Source organism: Dama dama, chromosome 14, assembly GCF_033118175.1.
Source record: "Dama dama isolate Ldn47 chromosome 14, ASM3311817v1, whole genome shotgun sequence".
In the NCBI taxonomy this organism is placed as follows: Eukaryota; Metazoa; Chordata; class Mammalia; order Artiodactyla; family Cervidae; genus Dama; species Dama dama.
This window is the reverse complement of record NC_083694.1, coordinates 4,352,354-4,373,762: the sequence shown is the minus strand read 5'-3', so window position 1 is coordinate 4,373,762 and position 21,409 is coordinate 4,352,354. Positions and strand designations below refer to the sequence as shown.

Sequence of the window (21,409 nt, the reverse complement as noted above, 5' to 3'; positions counted from 1 at the left end):
GACCTCAGGTCACAGTAGCAAACGTAGAAGAAACAGCCTCCTGTACACTTTTGCCAGCTGCCAGACTGTTATCAAGTCAGATTCCTATAGCAAATCCATATATATACACCTGAGTTAGTCCCAACTAATATAACTGATTAGACCAAAAATAAATAAATAAATAAAATAAACTGCAATTTAAAAAAGTATGAAAATGGAAATTAAGAGGTAAAATAATCACTCTTTGCAGAGGATATGATTACAAACTGGGTAATCCCAAGAGAATTAAACTGAAAAACTAATATAAATAATAAAAGAATTTAGAAAGTTGGCTTAGATATCAAGTTTACATGCAGAAATCAAGCATATTTAAATACAAATACACATATAATGTTACAGTATTTAATGGAAGAAATGATCCATTTAAAGTAGCAAAACTAAGGGCTTCCTTGGTGGCTCAGGGGTAAAGAATCCACCTGCTAATGCAGGAGATATGAGTTTGATCCCTGATCCAGGAAGATCCCACATACTGAAGAGCAACTAAGCCTGTACACCACAACAATTGAGCCTTTACTCAGAGCCCAGGGGCCACAACAATTACCAAAGCCCACACACCCTGTGCTCTGCAACAAGAGGAGCCACCACAATGAGAAGCCAGCGAGCACCACAATTAAAGAGTAGCCCTACTCGCCACAACTAGAGTAAAGCCCTTGCAGTAACAAAGATCCACCACAGCCAAAAATTAAATAAAATAAGTAAACAATTAAAAATAAATAAATAAAATAGCAAAACTAAAATACCTAGGTTTAATCACTTCAAGAAGTGCAGAAAGAAAATATTGACACACTTCTGAAGAAACAAGAGAAAAACACTAAAATGAATAGGGTATAGCACTCCAAAACAGGCCACTTTGGCATCAGTACTATTTTCAGCTAAAGGTACCTGAAAATTAGCAGATTCAAGAAACTTCTGACCTCCCCTTTTCTTCCTCAAAGCAGACCAAATTCCCATGTGAAAGATGACTTTTCTATACCAGGAGGAAAGAACATTTTTATCACTTGAAATAAAAGTATTGAGGCCAAGAGAAATCTGTACTGAAAGATCATGTTAAAAATAATGCTTATCTCTCTTTAGCCACCATATATATTTTCATTGCTGTCGTTGTTTAGTCGCTAAGTTGTGTCCAACTCTTTTGTGACCCCATGGACTGTAGCCCACCAGACTCCTCTGTCCATGGGATTTTCCAGGCAGGAATACTGGAGCGGGTTACCATTTCCTTCTCCAGGTGATCCACAAATACTATTCTTTGCTCAGTCTAATATATAAAGGGTGGGATAAATGTGGCAGAGTAGGAGGACATGGAGTTCACATCTCCTCACAGCTAGGGCATCTGTCAGGCACTGGTGGGGGACCTCAGACACCTAAAGCTGGGAGGAACACCTGTGTGACCAGGTAGGACGTAGGGGGAAGGGAAGCGGGAGGAACTGGCACCCTGAAGCTCAGCTGGGGGCAGACAGGGGGTTCACAAGCTGGGAGTGGGCCTCCGACAATAGGGATTTGGAGAGACCTTGGGGGAATCACAGGATCAAAAGGCAACACAGCCAGCATTTCCCCTGCCCACTCAAACCCTAGGAGGCCTGCTGGGATCTCAGACCTGAACCTTCACCCTCTGAGGCCCCCTCTAGCTGCAGGGCTCCTGGGAGCAAGAGACTGAGGGAGGGAAGGAGGGAGGAAAATAGACGCTAGCAGACCTAGTGCTCCTGAGATGCAGCTATGGGAGGGGAAGGGTTTTCACACTCAAGTGAGGACCATCCAGTGAGGGGTTCAGCAGAGATGAGGAGAAACATTCCAGGGATTGGATTGGAAGGGAATGGGACCACTGTTTCCCCCTCCAATTTGGACCCTGGGGAGCCTGTTGCAGTCCTGTTGCCTGAACCTTGGACCACTGAGGTACCCTCCAGCTCTGCTGAGCCCTAAGTCCTGCCTCCGTCACTTCTCAAGACTGGTCCTGAGCCTACGCCCCACACCTGCCTAAGCCCCATTCTCTCCTAAGACCTGCCCACCTACAGCCAAGGCCTTTTCCAGAACCCTTTTCCTTCTTTTTTCATTTTTTGCTGTTGTGCTTCTGTTTTGCTGTATTTTTGTTTCATTTATGTTTTTATTTTTCTAATATATTTTTAATTTTCTAATTTTACCTTTTATTCTTTGTTATTGTCATATTTTTCTTTTTCCTTCTTTCTTTTTTTTTTTTCTTTGCCCTGGGGGTTAGGAGTGAGCTCCATGTAGTGGGAGAGTTGCATCCAAACCACTAGACTGACAGAGAACCTCAGACCAAAGGGAATATTAATTCAGAGTGAGTCATCCTGGAGGGCCTCATCTCAGCACCAAAACCTGACTCTGCCCAATTGCCTGCTAACTCCAGTGCTGGAAACCTCAGGCCAAACAACAAGTAAGACAGGGGTACAGCCCCACCCATAAAAAAAAAAAAAAAGAAATGAGACCACAAAAACACATGTTACAAGGTTAAAAACCTACAAGACCAAATAAATGAAGAGGAAATAGGCAACCTACCTGAAAAAAGAGTTCAGAGTAATGATAGTAGAAATGATCCAAAACCTTGGAAAAAGAATAGAGGCATAGATCCAGAAAATACAACAAATATTTAACAAGGACCTAGAAGACCTAAAGGACTAAACAAACAGTGGTGAACAATACAATAAATGAAATGAAAAATCCATTAGAAGGAATCAATAACAATAACAGAACCAGAAGAATCAATTTGTAAGCTGGAAAATAGAAGAGTGAAAATAACTGCCAAGGAAAAGAATAAACAAAAAAGAATGAAAGAAATTGAGGACAGTCTCAGACCTCTGGGACAACATTAAATGAACCAACAATTCAAATTGTAGGAGTCCCAGGAGAAGAGACGGAGAAAGGGTTTGAGAAAACATTTGAAGAGATTATAGTTGAAAACTTCCCTAACATGGGAAAGTAAATATCCACCCATGTCCAGGAAGCACAGAGAGTCTCATATAGGATAAACCCAAGAAAAAAGCACATATCAATCAAATGAACAAAAAGTAAATTCAAAGAAAAGATGTTAAAAGCAGAAGGGGAAAAGTAAGAAATAACATACAAGGGAATCCCCATAAAGTTGTCAGCTGATTTTTCAGCAGAAACTCTTCAACCCAGAAGGGAATGGCAGGATATAAGTGATGAAAGGGGAAAACCTACAACCAAGATTTACCCAGCAAGGATCTCATTCAGATTTGGTGGAGAAAAGCAAAACTAAAAGAATTCAGCACCACCAAACTAGCTTTACAACAAATTCTCTAGGTATGAAGTACAAGAGAAAAAAAAAAGAACAACAAAAACAAGCAAAAACAATTAAGAACATGGTAATAGTGAAGTGAAGTCATTCAGTCGTGTCCGACTCTTTGCGACCCCATGGACTGTAGCTCACAAGGTTCCTCCATCCATGGAGTTCTAGGCAAGAGTACTGGAGTTGGTTGCCGTTCCCTTCTCCAGGGGATCTTCCCAACCCGGGGATTGAACCCGGGTCTCCCACATTGTGGGCAGACACTTTACCGTCTGAGCCACGAGGGAGCCAAGAAAATGGTAATAGGAACATACATATCAATAATTGCCTTGAAAGTAAATGGATTAAGTGTTCCAATCAAAAGGCACAGACTGGCTGAATGAATACAAAAACAAGACCCATATATATGCTGTCTATAAGAAACCCACTTCAGACTTAGGGACATATACAGACATAAAGTGAGAGGATGGAAAAAGATATTCCATGCAAAATGAAATAAAAAGAAAGTGGTAGCAGCAATTCTCATATCGGACAAGATAGACTTTAAAGTAAATAGAGCTACAAGAGATAAGGGAGGACACTACATATTGATCATGGAATCAATCCAAGGAGAAAATGTAACAATTTTAAGTATGCAGCCAGCATAGGAGCACCTCAATATATAAGGCAAATGCTGACCACCATAAAAGGGCAAATTGATAGTAACACAATAATAGTGGGGGACATTAACACCCCACTTACACCAATAGGCAGATCATCCAGACAGAAAATAAATAAAGAAATACAGCTTTAAATGACATGATAGACTAGATAGATTTGATGTATATTTATAGGACATTCACTTGAAAGTTGCAAAATACAATTTCTTCTCATGTGCACATGGAATATTCTCCAGGATAGATCACATCTTTGGTCACAAATCAAGCCTTGGGACATTTAAGAAAATTGAAATTGTATCAGGGATCTTTTCTGACCACAACAGTATGAGATTAGAAATTAATTACAAGGAAAAAAACTAAAACATAAACATATGGAGGTTGAACAGTGCCCTTCTTAATAAGCAAGAGATCATTGAAGAAATCAAAGGGGAAAAATATTTTATACGCAGAAATGAATGACAACAAAAACAGGACAATCCAAAACCTATGGGGTGCAGCAAAAGTAATTCTAAAAGGGAAGTTATAGCAATTCAACCTCAACTCAAGAAACAAGAATAGTCTCAAATAAGCAATCTAATCTTACATCTAAAGAAACTAAAGAAAGAACAACAACAACAACAAACCAAAGTTAGTAGAAAGAAAGAAAAGGTCAGAGCAGAAATAAATGAAATAGAAATGAATAAAACAGTAACAAAAATCTATATAACTAAAAGTTGGTTCTTGGAGAAGATAAATAAAACATATAAACCCTTATCCAGAATCATCAAGAAAAAAAGGGAGAGGACTCAAATCAATAAAATTAGAAATGAAAAAGGAGAAATGATAATTGATACCATAGAAAATCAAAGGACCACAAGAGACTGCTAGAAACAATATATGCCAACAAAATAGACAACCTGGATGAAAAGGACAACTTTCTAAGACTGAACCAGGAGGAATTAGAAAATATAAACAGACCAATCACAAGTAACCAAATGGAAACTGTAATTAAAAATCCTCCAAGACCAGATGGTTTCGTGGCAAATTTTATCAAATATTTAGAAAGCATCTAATGCCTATCCTCAAACTTCCCCCAAAAAAATGCAGAAGGAGGAAGACTCCCAGACTTGTTCTATGAGGCTACCATCACCCTGATATCAAAACCAGACTAAGATATCACAAAAAGGATTATACACCAATATCACTGATAAAAATAGACTCAAAAATCCTTAACAAAATATTAGCAAATAGAATCCAATAATATGCAAAAAGGCTCATAAACCATGGTCAAGTGAGATTTATCTCAAGGATACAAGGATTCTTCTATACATGCAAATCAACTTATATTACATAAGTTTATATATAATTTACATATAGTTTACATAAGTTTATATATAGTGTATTACACACTACATTAACAAAATGAAGAATGTAAACAGTATGATCATCTCAATAGATGCAGAAAAAGTTTTTGACAAAATTCAACACCCATTTGTGAAGGAAAAAAAAAAATTCTCCTGAAAGTGGACATAGAGGGAATCTACCTCAACATAATAAAGGCCATATATGACAAACCCACAGCAAACATCATTCTCAGTGGCAAAAAAACTGGAAACATTTCCTCTAATCAGGACCAAGACAAAGATGTCTACTCTCACCACTATTATTCAACTAGTTTGGAAGTCCTAGTCATGGCAATCAGAGAAGAAAAAGAAAAAAAAAAAAAAAAGTGGAATCCAGACTGGAAAAAGAACCCAGAGAAGAAAAACGAAAAAAAAAAAAAAAAAAAGGAATCCAGGTTATCATTGTTTGCAGATGACATGATACTATACATAGAAAATCCTAAAGATGCTGCCAGGAAAATACTAGAGCTAATCAATGAACTTGATAAAGTTTCAGGATACAATATTAATGCAAAGAACTCTCTTGCATTACTATACACTAACAGCAAAAGATTAGAAAGAGAAATTAAGGAAACAATCCCATTTACAGCAAAAAGAATAAAATACCTAGGAATAAACCTACCTAAGGAGACAACTAAAAAGCCTCTTGAAAGTCAAAGAGGAGAGTGAAAAAGTTGGCTTAAAGCTTAACATTCAGAAAACTAAGATCATGGCATCTGGTCCCATCCTCTCATGGGAAATAGATGGGGAGACAGTGGAAACAGTGGCTGACTTTATTTTTTGGGCTCCAAAATCACTGCAGATGGTGACTGCAGCCATGAAACTAAAAGATGCTTACTCCTTGGAAGGAAAGTTATGACCAACCTAGATAGCATATTAAAAAGCAGAGACATTACTTTGTCAATAAAGGTCCATCTAGTCAAGGCTATGGTTTTTCCAGTGGTCATGTATGGATGTAAGAGTTGGACTGTGAAGAAAGCTGAGCACTGAAAAATTGATGCTTTTGAACTGTGGTGTTGGATAAGACTCTTGAGAGTCCCTTGAACTGCAAGGATATCCAACCAGTCCATTCTAAAGGAAATCAGTCCTGGGTGTTCATTGGAAGGACTGATGCTAAAGCTGAAACTCCAGTACTTTGGCCACTTCATGCGAAGAGTTGACTCACTGGAAAAGACCCTGATGCTGGGAGGAATTGGGGGCAGGAGGAGAAGGGGATGACGAGGATGAGATGGCTGGATGGCATCACCGACTTGATGGGCATGGGTTTGGGTAGACTCCGGGAGTTGGTGATGGAAACGGAGGCCTGGTGTGCTGCGATTCATGGACAACAAAGAGTTGGACACGACTGAGCAACTGAACTGAATTGAACTGAACTGAAGGAGACAAAAGACGTGTACTCAGCAAACTATAAAACACTGATGAAAGAAGTCAAAGATGACACAAATAGTTGAAGAGATATACCATGTTCTTGGATGGGAAGAATCAATATCATGAAAATGAATATGCTACCCAAAGCAATCTACAGATTCAATGCAATCCCTATCAAATTAACGATGGCATTTTTCACACAATTAGAACAAAAAATTTTATAATTTGTATGAAAATACAAACTATCCTGAATAGTCAAAGCAATCTTGAAAAAGAGAGCTGGAAGAATCAGGCTCCCTGACCATATTACAAAGCTACAGTAATCAAGATAGTATAGTATAGGTACAAAAACAGAAATATAGATCAACAGAACAGGATAAAGAGCTCAGAGATAAACCCAAGCATCTATAGTCACCAAATCTATGGTAAAGGAGGCAAGAGCATACACAGGAGAAAAGACAGTCACTTCAATAAGTGGTGCTGGGAGAACTGGACAGCTATTGATATGTGTTAAAGAATGAAATTAGAACACTACCTAACTCCATACACAAAAATAAACTCAAAATGGATTAAAGACCTACTGCAAGACTGGACATTTATTCTTAGAGGAAAACATAGGAAAGACACTTTTTCCAACAGAAATCACAGCAAGATCTTTGTGGACACACCTCCTAGAGTAATGAAAATAAAAACAAAAATAAATAACTGGAATTTAATTAAACTTAAAAAACTTTTTCATAGCAAAGGAAACCATAAATAAGACAAAGAAAAACCCTCAGAATGAGAAAAAAATATTTGCAAACAAAGCAACAGACAAAAGATTAATCTCCAAATTGTATAAACAGCCCACAGAGCTAAATATCAAAGAAAAAACCCAACAGAAAATGGGCATAAGATCTAAATAGACATTTCTTCAAAGAAGACATACAGATGGCCAAAAGGCACATGAAAATATACTCAACATCACTAATTATTAGATAAATGTGAATCAAAATTACAATGAGGTATCACCTCACTCTGATGATAGTGGCCATCATCAAAAATCTACAAGCAATAAATGCTGGAGAGGGTGTGGGGAAATGGGAACCCTCTTGCACTGTTGCTGGGAATGTAAACTGATACAGCCACTGTGGTGAACTGTGTGGAGGTTCCTTGAAAAAGTAAACATAGAACTACCTTATGACCCAGCAATCCCACTGCTGGGCATACATCCTGAGAAAACCGTAATCCAAAAGACAAGGTACCACAGTGTTCATTGCAGCACTATTTACAATGGCCAGGACATGGAAACAACCTGTGTCCATCAACAGACAAATAGATAAAGAAGATGTGGTACATATATACAATGGAATATTTTTCACCATAAAAGGGAACAAAATTGGTCCCTGTGGATGGACCTATCATCTGTCATACAGAGTGAAGTAAGTCAGAAAGAAAAAAATGAGCATGGTATATTAATGCATGAATGTGGAATCTAGAAAAATGGTACAGATGAACCTAGTTTCAGGGCAGGAATAGAGACACAGACACATAGAATGGGCATATGACACAGCGGGAAAAGGAGAGTGGAATGATTAAGAGATTGGGTTGACATATATACACTGCCATGTGTAAGATAGATAGCTAGTGGGAACCTATAGTAAAGCACAGGGGGCTCAGCTCAATGCTCTGTGATAACCTAGATGGGTGGGATGGTAGGGAGAGATCTAAAAAGGAGGTGATATATGTATACATATAACTGATTCACTTTTTGTACAGCAGAAACTAACACATGTGTTAGTTGCTCAGTCACATCTGACTCTTTGCGACCCCACGGATATTAGCTTACCAGGCTCCTTTGTCCATGGGATTCTCCAGGCAAGAATACTGGAGTAGGTTGCCATTTCCTTCTCCAGGGGATCTTCCCCACCCAGGGATCAAACCTGGGTCTCCTGCATTGCAGGTAGATTCTTTATCATCTAAGCCACCAGGGAAGCCATAGGAAAGCAATTATATTCCAGTAAAAAAAAAAAAAATTAACATATAAGCACATAGGCCTAATCATTTTGGAGGTCTTCATTTTCCTGTGCAGGTTCCCATGTACATGTAAAAATTAGATTGGTATACTTTTCTCCTATTAATCTGTGTTATGTCAACTTAATTTTCAGGCCCAGTCAGAGACCCTAAGAGGGTAAAGGTAAAGTTTTGCCTTCCCTACAGTAACATATTCTTGTCTAGAGAGACTCGGAATTTTTTTTTAAATCCATTCTCCTAAAATAAAGTTAAAAGCTAATTCAACATGATTTTAAAATATGCCTAACTTTAAAGTTCATGTAGAAAGATAAACAAGTTTTGTTAGGAAAATTCTAGAAAAGAAAATTAGTTACATAGAACTACCCATATTACTATTAAAACATATTATAAAACATCAATAATTAGATGACTGTGCAATGTGTATATAAATATATAGACAAAACAATGATTGAATAGAAAGTCTAGAAATAGACCCAGATATATATAAGGATTTCATATAGTACCAAAAACAATCTCAAATCAGTAAGTTGAAGATGGACTTTTTAATAAATGATGTGATAACAGGAAAGTCATATGGAAAAATATAGACTGGGATATGTACCTCGTACTGTATAGTATATATTGACTCCAAATGGATCAAAGCTTTTAACACTAAAATATATGAAAACATAAAAGTGTAGAAGCTAGGCAAATAGTTCAAAACCTTGTATTTGGGAAGGCCTTTCAAATTAAGACTTAAAATTCAGAAGCCATTTGAAAAGGAAGACTGATAAATTTGACAACATATACCAAAGCCAAGGGCTTCCCAGTTGGTTCAGTGGGTAAAGAATTTGACTGCAGTGCAGGAGACACAAGAGATGCGGGTTTGATCCCTGAGTCGGGAAGATCCCCTGGAAGAGGAGATCCAGTCAGTATTCTTGCCTGGAGAATCCCATGGACAGAAGAACCTGGCAAGCTACAGTCCAGAGGGTCAAAAAGAGTCAGACATGATTGAAGCAACTTAGCACACATGCATGCATGCACCAAAGCCAAGTCAAAAGAAAAACTTTGCAGACAAAGTTGCAGCTCACATCAGAAACAAGGTGTGAACCCTCATAGACACAAATCCATGTGAATATGTGTATCCATATACCTCAAAAATTAAGAATAAAATGCCCAACTAGTTAATAGTAAAAATAGGCAAAGGATATGCCAAATAACTCACAAATATTGAATAAATACAAACACTTCTTATTAAAACATGCTCAGAATAAGAGAAATATACAGTTAAACTATAGTAAGATTTCATTTTTACCTCTTAAATTGGAAAATTTTCAAAATTTTTACAAGCATTGAAGGTTTGACAGCAAACTTAGTTGAAAGTTTATGGTAAGATAGACATTTGTATACTCTGCAAAACCATGTAACTCCTATAGAGAGCAATTTGGAAATAATTTTCAAATTTTCAAATATATGCACTCTTTGACCCAGGATTCCTACCATGGAAATTTACCCTACAGATATAATCTATATATACAAGGTAATGCATTAGAGCATAGTTCAGAACAGAAAAAGATTGGAAAATTCATAGATCCATCAAAGAGATTATCAGTCCACAATACATCACACAATAAAATCCTGTGCATGCATAAAAGGGAATTAATGAGAAACCTCTCTATGCACAAACATAGAGACACCTTCTGTTTATATTGATAAATAAAATATAAAGCAAGATTTAAAAGATTTAAGACTACTTTTCCTATTGGAAAGTTGTCAAATAAGAGTACACACTAATTTCTTAACTTGTATTTGTAAAAGTAAACACTAGAAAAATACATGAGAAACCAATATAAGTGTATCCCTGTTTAAAGATAGAAAGGAATGTGGTGATGGCAATAGAATGAAAGTGAGAATTCTCAGTGGATACCTTTTATATCATGTTTAGTTTTGAAATATATAGTATACATTAGCTATCTTAAAATTTTAATTTAAAAGAAAAGTATCTCTAGATTGCCTCACACTCACCCTTCTGAACAGCTGAATTCTATTTCTGATCCAAAAGAGTAATCTGTCTTAACTATCACTTGCCCATTAAGTAATTCTCCTGGGTTTCCACATCGTTTTTCTATGAGAAAAATTAAAATGATGATTAGTGATTCCATGTACTCAAGGATATGGCATTAGAAAAGAGAGCTGATGGATCATTGTGGTAATGAAGTCTATGGTCTGGAATTTAACATACTGACCAGGGAGCTAAGCTCCATTCTACATTGCCAGTGTGTACTTTGAACTTAAGCCACTCAAAATACATATCCTTGATCACAAAAGGTACAAAAAAAAGTATAGACTGCATGTGTATACCCATACTACTAGAAAAGCATCACAGAATTTATTCTCAATTAAGAGTGAATAACAGCATCTTCTTCCAAACACAGTATTTGGGATGAGGTTTCTTTGAAAACTGTATTGTCATTTTCTAGACACGTAATTTTCATAATTTTATACAGTGAATCTAGTTTTCAGTGTATTAAAATGAAGATTGTAAGTGATAGATTTATTTTTCAGTGCAACTAGGTGTCTCCTAATTTTTTTTTTTGTTTTATTCATTTGTTTGTTTTTTCAAAAAATGGCACACATGTGTACATTGAAATCAGTAACTGACAAACTGGATTGTTCCTTAGTGATCAGAGATACTCATTTGCACTTATAAAGCTTAGTTCCTGAGGCAACTTTGAGAAGAAAGACAAAGCACAAATAAGAGAAATGAATGTTCATACTTACTGACACAAAACTCTCTGTATTTCCAATTGCCTGTTACCTCACAGGTAAGAGAGTAACTTTTTGAACTTATCCTATAGCCAGGACGACAGTTGTATCTCAGGGTAGTTCCAGTTTCAAATGTTGTCTCATTTAATTCATTTACTGGATAAGCAAATTCTAAATAGGGTGGAATACCACAACTGCCTGAATACCAAAATGAGAAAACACTCACGTTAGAGCTTGAGACACAGCATCCTGAAGTTTCAGTGGCATTACTTTAGGGCAGGAACCATTCTTTTCTCCTCTAATCAAGAAAAATAATAACTCCTATTATCCCCACTGTTCAATGAATCCAGAGAGTAATACATGATTGTTGATTAACGACAATGAAAAAGATAAAAGACATAAATTTTTCATTTCTTTTCTCCTATAAATGATTTATCTTAAAAGGATGGCAGACAAGATTTCATCAGCCTATCAGATTGCCCATATCTGCTGACTCATATGCATCCATGCAAATCCAGAAGTCCAACAGTTTCTTCAACAGAAGTATATCATTTCATTAACAATAACAGAAACTTACCATTTAATTAATAGTAACATTACATAGCATTGGTTGTTTCAGAGAACAGAAACTCGGTGGCTAGGAGAAGGATGACTATAACATTTCTAATTTGTCCTTTTTGCATCCTGTGTTTTGTGTAGTCTGAAGGAAGAAACATGGAGCCCTGGATGCATAACAATCTTAATCCTGCTTTACTTGCAAGAACAAAATATAGGGCTGATTTACCTTTTAGGAGCCACACTAGAAGTTTATACTTTTCCTGTCCATTCTGGATAAACCCACAGGAAGTGAAGATTGTTTAGTCAGGCTAATAGATAATACAGATTTGTTTCAAGTCATGGTTGGGGATAGTTTTGGAAATCCCTGAAGAAGAAATTCTAGGAGGAAATGTCTACAAAACTGACTATGTGTAAAGCAAATGACCCCTACACTCCAAATTATACCAAATCCCCTTAAGTTCCAAATTCTGCATAAATTCCAAACTCCATCAAATAAACCCTTTGTTGCTAAAGCTGAATTTCTGCTAAAAGCTTAATCAGCCTTTGTTAGTCTTGAAAGTGAAGGAGCAAATGATCTTGAAACTTTGCTGACAATTTGAACTTCTCTCCCTATTACTCACCGAGAACAGTGGCCAACAGAGTAGCAACCAAGGTCACTTGGAACAGAATTGGATCAGAGATACTCCACAGCCTAGAGAAGGGCCAAGATGCCATTGTCCCCTTGCTATGACGGATCACAGCTGGAACTCTCTGATGCTTCATTGACATCTTTCTGCTGAAAGAACTCAATTTAAAAAACAATCATTGAATTCCTACTTGTCATAAAGCACTAGGATCATGCTATGGGATCCATGTCTTGAAGAAATTACAGCCTAGAGTTGGAAGAAAAGACAGGTGCACAAATGTTGCAACATGAAACAGTAGGTGTTAGCCTCTGAAGAAGCACTCTGCTCATGAAAGAGATTCATTCCAAGTGGAGAGATGGGAGGTAGCTTAATCTGAGTTAGGTATTCTGTAAAAGTTAGAAACGGTAGGCAGGGCATATTGGGGAACAGAACATAGGACTACAGTGCGGCTGGAAAGTAAGGTGTTGCAGATGGTTGTCAAGCAGGAGGCAGCTCTCAAGTGTGTCTGAATGGGACCTAAGAGCCAAGGTTAGGAATTTACGGATGTTACTCTTTAGAGAGTAAAGAGCCATTGTTTTTTGGTTTTGTTTTGATTTGGTTTTGGTGTGTCTGTTTTTAATATGTCCTTAGAGTGATACATTATTATACCTTAATATCACTAGAGTGGATGTATTAAATATACATGACAGATTGAAATGAACAGAGGAGAAACAGGGAGATTGATTAAGAAGACTATAGCAGTTGGCCAGGTGAGCCACAGAGATGATCAGACCAAGGAAATGGCAAAGGCATTAGAGAAAATAAAATAAATTTAAAATAAAACAAAAAGTAGGAAAATCATAAGATGGGGGGGGGGGGGGGGGAAGAGTTGGATCATCACGTATAACATTGGCAGTTCCTCATGACAACTATCAACTGAAACAATAAACCAAGCAATTTGCAGTTTTGGGGGGGAAAGATGGTTTTATCTATAGATATGTGTAGGGGCTTTCCAGGTGGCTCAGCGGTAAAGAATCCACATGCCAAGCAGGAAACACAGTTCTGTCTCTGGGTCAGGAAGATTGCCTGGAGAAGGAAATCGTAACCCACTCCACTTGCCTAGGAAATCCCATGAGTAGAGAAGCCTGGCAGGCTACAGTCCATGGCATCGCAAAGAGTTGGACATGACTTAGCAACTAAATGATAACAACACAGATAAATGTAGATATATGTATATAGGTATATAAATAAAAATATATGTGACAAATGTACTTTCATTATTTAATAAGACTATTTAAAGACTTATTTAAAGCTAAATCGTGAAGAACATTTTCTCTTCACCACACTCCTGTTCCCATTGGGGAAAAAAAACAGTGTATCTTAAATTTACGTTAGAATTAGTCTTTGTCTTCAAAGGAACACACGAAGTTAAGCCTCAATGAAATACTGAATTTCACCTTTTATTCTGATATGTCTGTTAGATCCACACGATTCTAACTCTTCCCATATGTCCATAATTCATATTAATTGAATATCCATTTAGATAAAGGGGGTCCCCTCAATATTTGCCTCAAAGATGTTTCTGTCCCACATTTAGGGGGAAAATGTTCATAGTGGCCCTTCTCGCAACCCAGAGGGCTTCAACTTCTTCACTGAGCAAAGACTCATCTAATCTTATCTTTGCAAAACTAAGTTCTGACACTCAGGCCTCTGTCAGACCTGCTGTCAGCTGTGGGTAACTCCACCCCCACCCCATGAGCTCCAGACTTGGCCACTAGGAAAATTCTGCAAAAAAAAAAAAAAAAAAAAAAAAAAACCTGTTGAAGAATTTATCAAATATCTTTAGTTATTTACAATGTGCTTGCAGAATTTGTACTGGAAAAATTGAAAAGAGTCAGGACCAGAGTTCTGAGCCCCTTTTTTTTCTTGTTTTCCCTTCTGTTTCCTCAATACCTCCTTCCTGATCTCTAGTCTCTACTCCTAGCAATCTGATGAGACTGGAGACAGTTGCGGGTACAGCAGGCTCCACATGATGAAAACCAGTCCGCTAAATCATCTGCAAAATTTACAAAATATCACAAATATCTCCCACCCAATTAAAGCTGTTAACTATAAAGACCATAGGAATCAGTTTCTTTCATTTTTGATGTCAGTAAATGTGTCATGTTTATTCAATTTCAGTGAAATTAAAGAGATTTTAAAATATCAGTGTGTTGGCAAAATGGAATTTGACTGTAATCAAAAGGATAACAGTATAGAGTAAAATTTTTCCCCATGAATTTCTGCAGTTGTTACAATATTCACAAGAAACTTGTATACATAGAGCATAATGAGAAAAATATTTGTGATTATATTTATAAAGATACAGCCATAGATTGAATCCTTAGTTTCAGGAAATTGAACAATACTTAAAATACTATTTCAAAGATAATATTCATTAGTTATGTTCAAAAAGAATATTTATAACCATTGAATACATTCAAAATGAATACTTCTTAGAATGATATTAACTAAACTGATAATGTGAGAAGTTCAGCAAATTGATTTCAGTGAATTGATCCTTCAGGAATGGGCATTCACCAAACTGGTTTCTGATGACTAACTTTTTAGTCATAATCCAGCTGATCTGGACAACCCAGATCCCTGACATTTCTAAACATGTTCTTACCTTCTACCCCTGCCCATATCATCTTCCCTCTCACCATTTCCTCTTTAGTTCCTACTCATTCCAGCAGTCCCTTCTCCAGAGTCCCCTCCTATCCTCCAGACCAGTCTCCAGTTTCCAATTACAACTGAGTGTTTATAATTCTGATTCTGACTTGGCTTAACTGACAGCTGAGGTCTGCCTTCCCCATTGGACCACAAGTTCCTTGAAGTCAGAAGGTGGGTTGTTAGTCATCTTTGCCCTCCAAGCTACCTAGCACTGTGCCTCACTCAACGTGCTCAAGAAATGTTGGTTTAATTTACTTTCAAACATACCTAGTGCTAAAATGCTAAAAGCATGTTTTCAAGAACAATAATACCATTCCATGTCTACTCTTAAACTGCTTGCTTTGTCAAGGTTGGATTTTAGCTGATTTTAAAACAAGGCACATCTGCTATCTTAATGAGAACAGATCCTAGTGATTTTACTCTAGGCTGTTCCCCATCCTTAACCCAAAGATACCAGACCATCAACCATAAAACATAGGATAGTGGTGAAGGAAAGAATAAACAAATACCACAGTCCATGACAGGAGCTAACAGGCAGCCACACGCACATCCAGACCCCTTGCTGTGGTGAGAGATTAACATCATGGCCACAGACACAGTGCTGGGGGCACAGCAGCACAGCATGTGGCCAGGCCCTGGGGTGTGAGCGCTGAAGACAGACCCAGGCCATGGGGTCTGAAAGAAATCTCTGCAAAATAAGGAGGAATTATTTTCTCTTCCCTTGAAATTACAGAATAGCAGACACCTACATCATAAATTGACCTGCAAATGTTATATCTAACAAAGGGATTGTTTCCAACACTTGAACACAACTTTTAACCTTTGAAAAGTCCATAATTCTAACTGGTTATCTTAGAAAATTATTTTTTGTCTTAGACAATATTTAAATTAATTATTCTGGTTTTGAAAGTTATAAATACTTGTGAACTTCTTAGCAAGTCCAAAAATAAATTGTTACACTTTCTTCACTTGCAATCTTGAACATAAATGAAAACTTTTGAATGTTGGATTTCTTTTCTTTAAATTTCAGCTTTAATAAGGCATAGGTGATTAAATTGTTAGATACTTAAAGTGTACATCATGGTGATTTGACAAAGGTATACATTATGAAAGGATTTCTCCCTGCCCCCCTTCTAATTAATTAACACATCCATTATATCAAATATTTGACTTTTCCCCACAGTGTAATTAAAAAATAATTGACATACATCATTATATAAGTTTAAGGTATACAGCATGATGATTTGATTTACATAAATTGTGAAATAATTACCATAATAGGTCCAGGCAACATTCATCTTCTCATATAGATACAATAAATAGAAAACAAAGAAAAAAAGACAAAATTTTTCCTAATGGTGAGAACTCGTGATGAATCCTCAACAACTTTCCAATATATCATGAAGCAGTTAGTCATGGTCATCATGCTGTACATTACATGCCTAGCACTTATTTATCTCATAAATAGAAGTTCATACCTTTTAACCACATTCTTCCAACTCCTCCCCCCAACCCAACTCATGCCCTCCACCTCTGGTAACCACAAGTCTAATCTCTTTTTCTATAAATTTGTTTTAGAGGGGTTTGGTTTTTTGTTTTGTTTTAGATTCCACATAGAAGTATACCTTTTCTTTTTGGAAATGACATTTAAGTTCTATATTGTCTTGGCAAATTTCAATTGTACATTATAGTATTACCACCCCGTTTTACATTAACTCCTTAAATATTCATCTTATAGCTAAAAATTTATACCCTTTTACCAACCTCTCCTTGTTCCTCCCATCCCCCAGCCCCTGGCAACCACTTCTTAGATTTCTTACTTGAGAAAAAAAATGCCTTTACAATTTGTTGTAATAAATCTCAAGGTTCAGCTCAGTATTTCCTGCTGCTTTATTCGTGTCTCCCAGATATCTTGAGTCTAACATATCCAAAACTAAACATAGCATCTTCCTCCCAACACTGCTTGACCTTTGCTTTCTGTCTCAACTAAAGCAATAATCACCACTCAGTCTTCCAGTCTAGAAACCTGGGAAGCCTAGCTTCCTCTTTCTTGTCACCTTTCCATATGCAGAGTCACCCAGTCTTGTCACGTTGGCTGCAGAAACACTAAGAATCTGTCATTCTCTCTTCTACCCACTTCCGTGGTCAGGGTTTATGTTCTCAGAGTTTCCTTCACTCTACCCTGTGTGAGTGCTAAGTTGTTTCAGTCGTGTCTGATTCTTTGCAATGCTATGGACTGCAGCCCTCCATGCTCCTCTGTCCATGGGATTCTCCAGGCAAGAATACTGGAGTGGGTTGCCAGGCCATCCCCCAGGGGATCTTCCTGACCCAGGGATCAAACCGAAGTCTCTCAGGTCTCCTGCATTGGCAGGCAGATTCTTTACCACTAGCGCCACCTGGGAAGCCTTACACCACCCACCCTACAGCAAAAGCCTCCAAACAACTGCAAGCCAGCTTTCACATTGATGCTGTTATATTCCTAAAAAGCAATTTAGAAATTGCTAAACTGTTAGCAATTTAAAAACACCCACGGTCCCCAGTTCTCTAGGGTCCCATAAGTCTCCCAACTCTCCCTCTACTGCTCACTTAAAACACTGTGCTTCAGCCACACACATGTGCTTATCTTTCCCAAAATGCATCCTAGAACTTTCTAAACACCTGCAAGCATTTTCATATGATGTCTCTAGTGTATGAACGTTCTTAACTCCCAGCCTCTCCATGATGCACTTACCCAGATCAAATGCCACCTCATCGGTGAAGAATCACCCAACCCCTACACCCAAGAAATATCAATCTTTGCTATGCTTCCCTAATTACCTGGCTGACATCTTAATTGTAACACCACATTGTATTGTAACTATTTATTCGCTTTTGCCCCTTGTGATAGATTGTAGAACCCTTGAAGGCAAAGAAGGTGTTTATTCAACCTTCCAGTTTCTAACCTAATATTAACTGGCATAATAATAGTTATCCAATAAATGTGAAACAAATGAAATGCAGATTAGTTTTATCCTCAGAGTGAGAATGACTAATCACCTACTGAGGACCAAATGAAATAATCTGTGTGAAGTGCCTTGTAAATTTTGAAGAGATGAGTCTGTGATTCTTCTCCCCTTACTGGTTCCCGGGGTGTGTGGTGGCTCACTGGGCCGGGTGGAGCATTCCCAGTCCATCACCATGACTCACTGTGGTCCCTCGGCAGAGCCTGCACAGGACTCAGCAAACCACAGAGTGTGGAGGTGGAGGCTCGGACTTACGAGCTGAGGAGACCTGATTTGAGTCCCAGCAATGCCAGTCAATTTCTGTGATCTTGAAGAAGCTATATCAGCTCCCCGATCTCAGTTTCTCATCCTTAAAATGATGACATTAAACTTAGATTATCCTTCTCTTCCCTACAAACCTTAGAATTATAGAACTGCCCACTGAAAAGCAAAGACTTCCTTAGCAAATGCCCTGACACTTCACTATCACCTTTTAAAGTCCTATAGAAATGAAACCAACTCAAGAACTATAGTCACCATGGAGGGTCTCTTGTGAAAAATACCATTGGCATTTGCCAAGGCAGTACAATTTGAGAGGCTCCGGGAAAATCCTCAGCCTCCAAATTTCCCCTGTCGTTAGAGATGACTTTTTTAAGTTAACTTATTTATTTAAGTATCAAATATTAATTTATTTAATTATTAAATATTAAAATTTAGTTATTTAAAATTCCCTTTTTAAAAATTCAGATACCTCTGGGAAAAAAAACTTTTTTTTCTCCAGTCTCAAGTGAGTGTCTCCTGGCTCACACCTGCACTCTCAATCACATTCCTTGCAGACTCCAGAAAGAACTTGCTTCCACAATTTTCTCTTCTTTCCTATAATTTCTTTAAATCTCATCAGCTCCTTCCTTCTGCACTATATTATAACATATCTCTAAACTTAACATAAACCTTCTTCGATGTTTCTTTCCCTTTTGGGCACTCTACTTTGTATTCTCCTTTACTACTACATTTAGGGACAGAACAAGAGTCAGCAAAGAGAAGGGTGGTTGAAGAATTAAAACTCAAACCAGAGAAGTACTATGTCTTGCCCAGTGGAAACAGAAGGGAATTTCAAGAAGGAAAGCTAATCAACAACCAGATTCAAAAACTGAGGGAGAGAAAAGAAATCGGGACAATTCAGACCTCTAGCTTCAGATACTAACTGGACGCTGACCAATATCCTCCTTCTGAGTAAATCTAAAGGTCTTTGCTGTCAGTGGTGGAGGAGATAAGGGGTTCATAAAATCTTTAAAGGAAATTGCACCAATTTTCAGAATGTAGACTTTGGAAACCAGTCTCCTGTGTCTCTCTTTGGGACATCTGACTTATCTCCTGTCTCAACTCCCCCATGTGGAGAGGTGGTAAAGGATTTATCAACCAACACTCTCAACTTTTAGGTGCAATAATAAGAATAACTTTTTACTTCTTTCTCGCTTCAATTTATTAGTATGCATTATTATTCCCCCACTTATAATAGAAAATCAAAGCTCAGTAGGGATTACAAGTACTTCTCAAGTCACATTGTCTCCTAATGCAGTACCCCTAAAAACATTTCTGTTGAAAACACTCCAAATTTTGTCTTTATATCATATAATCATGTTCTCTTTAAAGGGCCAAACCACCAGCCTTTCCCCAAGGTACCCCAAATCATCCACTGACCTGCAGACAGCCGAGGAAGAAGACTCTATCATTGTTCCTTGGGTAGTTTCTTAAGGCAGAAGACTGCTTTGATCTGAAATAGCATTAGTTCCTCCCCAGATAAGAGTTTACAAGAACACCCTGGAGTTGGCCCCACCAAAAATTCCCTCACTGCCAGCCATGCGGTTGACTGTTCAGGGACGGCCAGATAGAAATGGATGGGCAGACAATCTCTAGTGACCCAGTGAATGATTAACAGCATAACTAAAGCAGTAGTGTTTATCTAATCTCCTTCTTCTTCACTAGCCCTTTCTTGATAATATGTTGCAATTGTTTATTTTCTTCTCTGCCAACCATTTCCCCTAAGTAGAAGGGTAATATAAATTTGATGCCAGAATTCTTTTTTTTTTTCCATAAACAAAAGAGGGTTATACAATATGCAAACCAGCTATCCTGGAAACTTTGGAGAGTGCAGGATTCAGACTAGGTCCACAAAAGTGATACACTTTCCAAGATTCTAGGTCCAGCAGGCTTTCCTGGGGTTCATAGGATGGCTGGCCTTCCCCTGTAATGGTCTCCAACCCACTCCAAGAAAAGTACAGAAGGTAAGGCGCTTAACGCACTTACCGAGTTCCCGGCAATGTGCAGAGTTGCTTGGAACCTAATTAGTACTTCAAAATTGCATGACCTCCAGAAGTTGGTCTACCATTGAGCGCTGCTCAGAAGGATGCAATGAAGGGTCAGCCATGTTTGTTATCACGTGTGGGCCTAAGAATGCACTCCGACCTTATCCAGTTAAGTTCTTAATCCTCAGGATTAAGGTTTGTGTGCTCAGGGGACTGCTACTTAAGGGAAATTTCTCGTGACCATTTCACTTTTTCTGTGCATGCATGCATGCTAAGCCACTTCAGTTATGGCTGACTCTTTGCAACCCTGTGGACTATAGCCCACCATGCTCTTCTGTCCGTGGGATTCACCAGGCAACAATACTGGAGTGAGTTGCCGTTTTCTCCTCCAGGGGAGCTTCCAAACACAGGGATCTGAACCTGGGTCTCTTAGGCCTCCTGCATTGGCAGGCAGGTTCTTTACCACTAGTGCCCAAAATCTCATAAAATTTTCAGAAAAGGAGTTGAACCACAGAAGAGGTTTTGGCAAAATATAGGAAATCTGAGCAAGGCATTGAATGAAAAGTGGAAATTATTAGATGAAAATAAGAAAGATACTAGAAGTAAAGAGAACATAAATGAGGAATTCCCCGGTGGTCCAGAGCTTAGCAGCAGTGGCAGCAGGACTGGAAAAGGTCAATCCTCATCCCAATTCCCAAGAACGGAAGTACTAAAGAATGTGCTAGCCATCGGACAGTTGCACTCATCTCCCATGCTAATAGGGTCATGCTTAAAATCTTGCA

At 37.9% G+C, this 21,409-nt stretch overlaps 1 protein-coding gene across 5 annotated transcripts in view; it reads right to left on the bottom strand.

Annotated features, from left to right (window-relative positions):
- The window catches only part of C4BPA (complement component 4 binding protein alpha), a 43,025-nt gene extending 22,802 nt beyond the window's left edge, over positions 1-20,223 (bottom strand). The window contains exons 1-5 of one of the 5 annotated variants that reach the window (XM_061159975.1): positions 20,023-20,223; positions 15,850-16,028; positions 12,644-12,798; positions 11,481-11,663; positions 10,725-10,824 (exon numbers count right to left, since the gene is read on the bottom strand). In XM_061159975.1, coding sequence (XP_061015958.1) covers positions 10,725-10,824; positions 11,481-11,663; positions 12,644-12,798; positions 15,850-16,010 — 599 coding nt within the window. In that variant the 5' untranslated portion in view covers positions 16,011-16,028; positions 20,023-20,223. Of the gene's footprint in view, positions 1-10,724; positions 10,825-11,480; positions 11,664-12,643; positions 12,808-15,849; positions 16,029-16,613; positions 16,650-20,022 lie in introns of those variants that run through there. The other 4 variants (XM_061159974.1, XM_061159976.1, XM_061159977.1 and 1 more) reach the window with 4 other exon arrangements.
- Between the last annotated feature and the right edge of the window lie 1,186 nt (positions 20,224-21,409).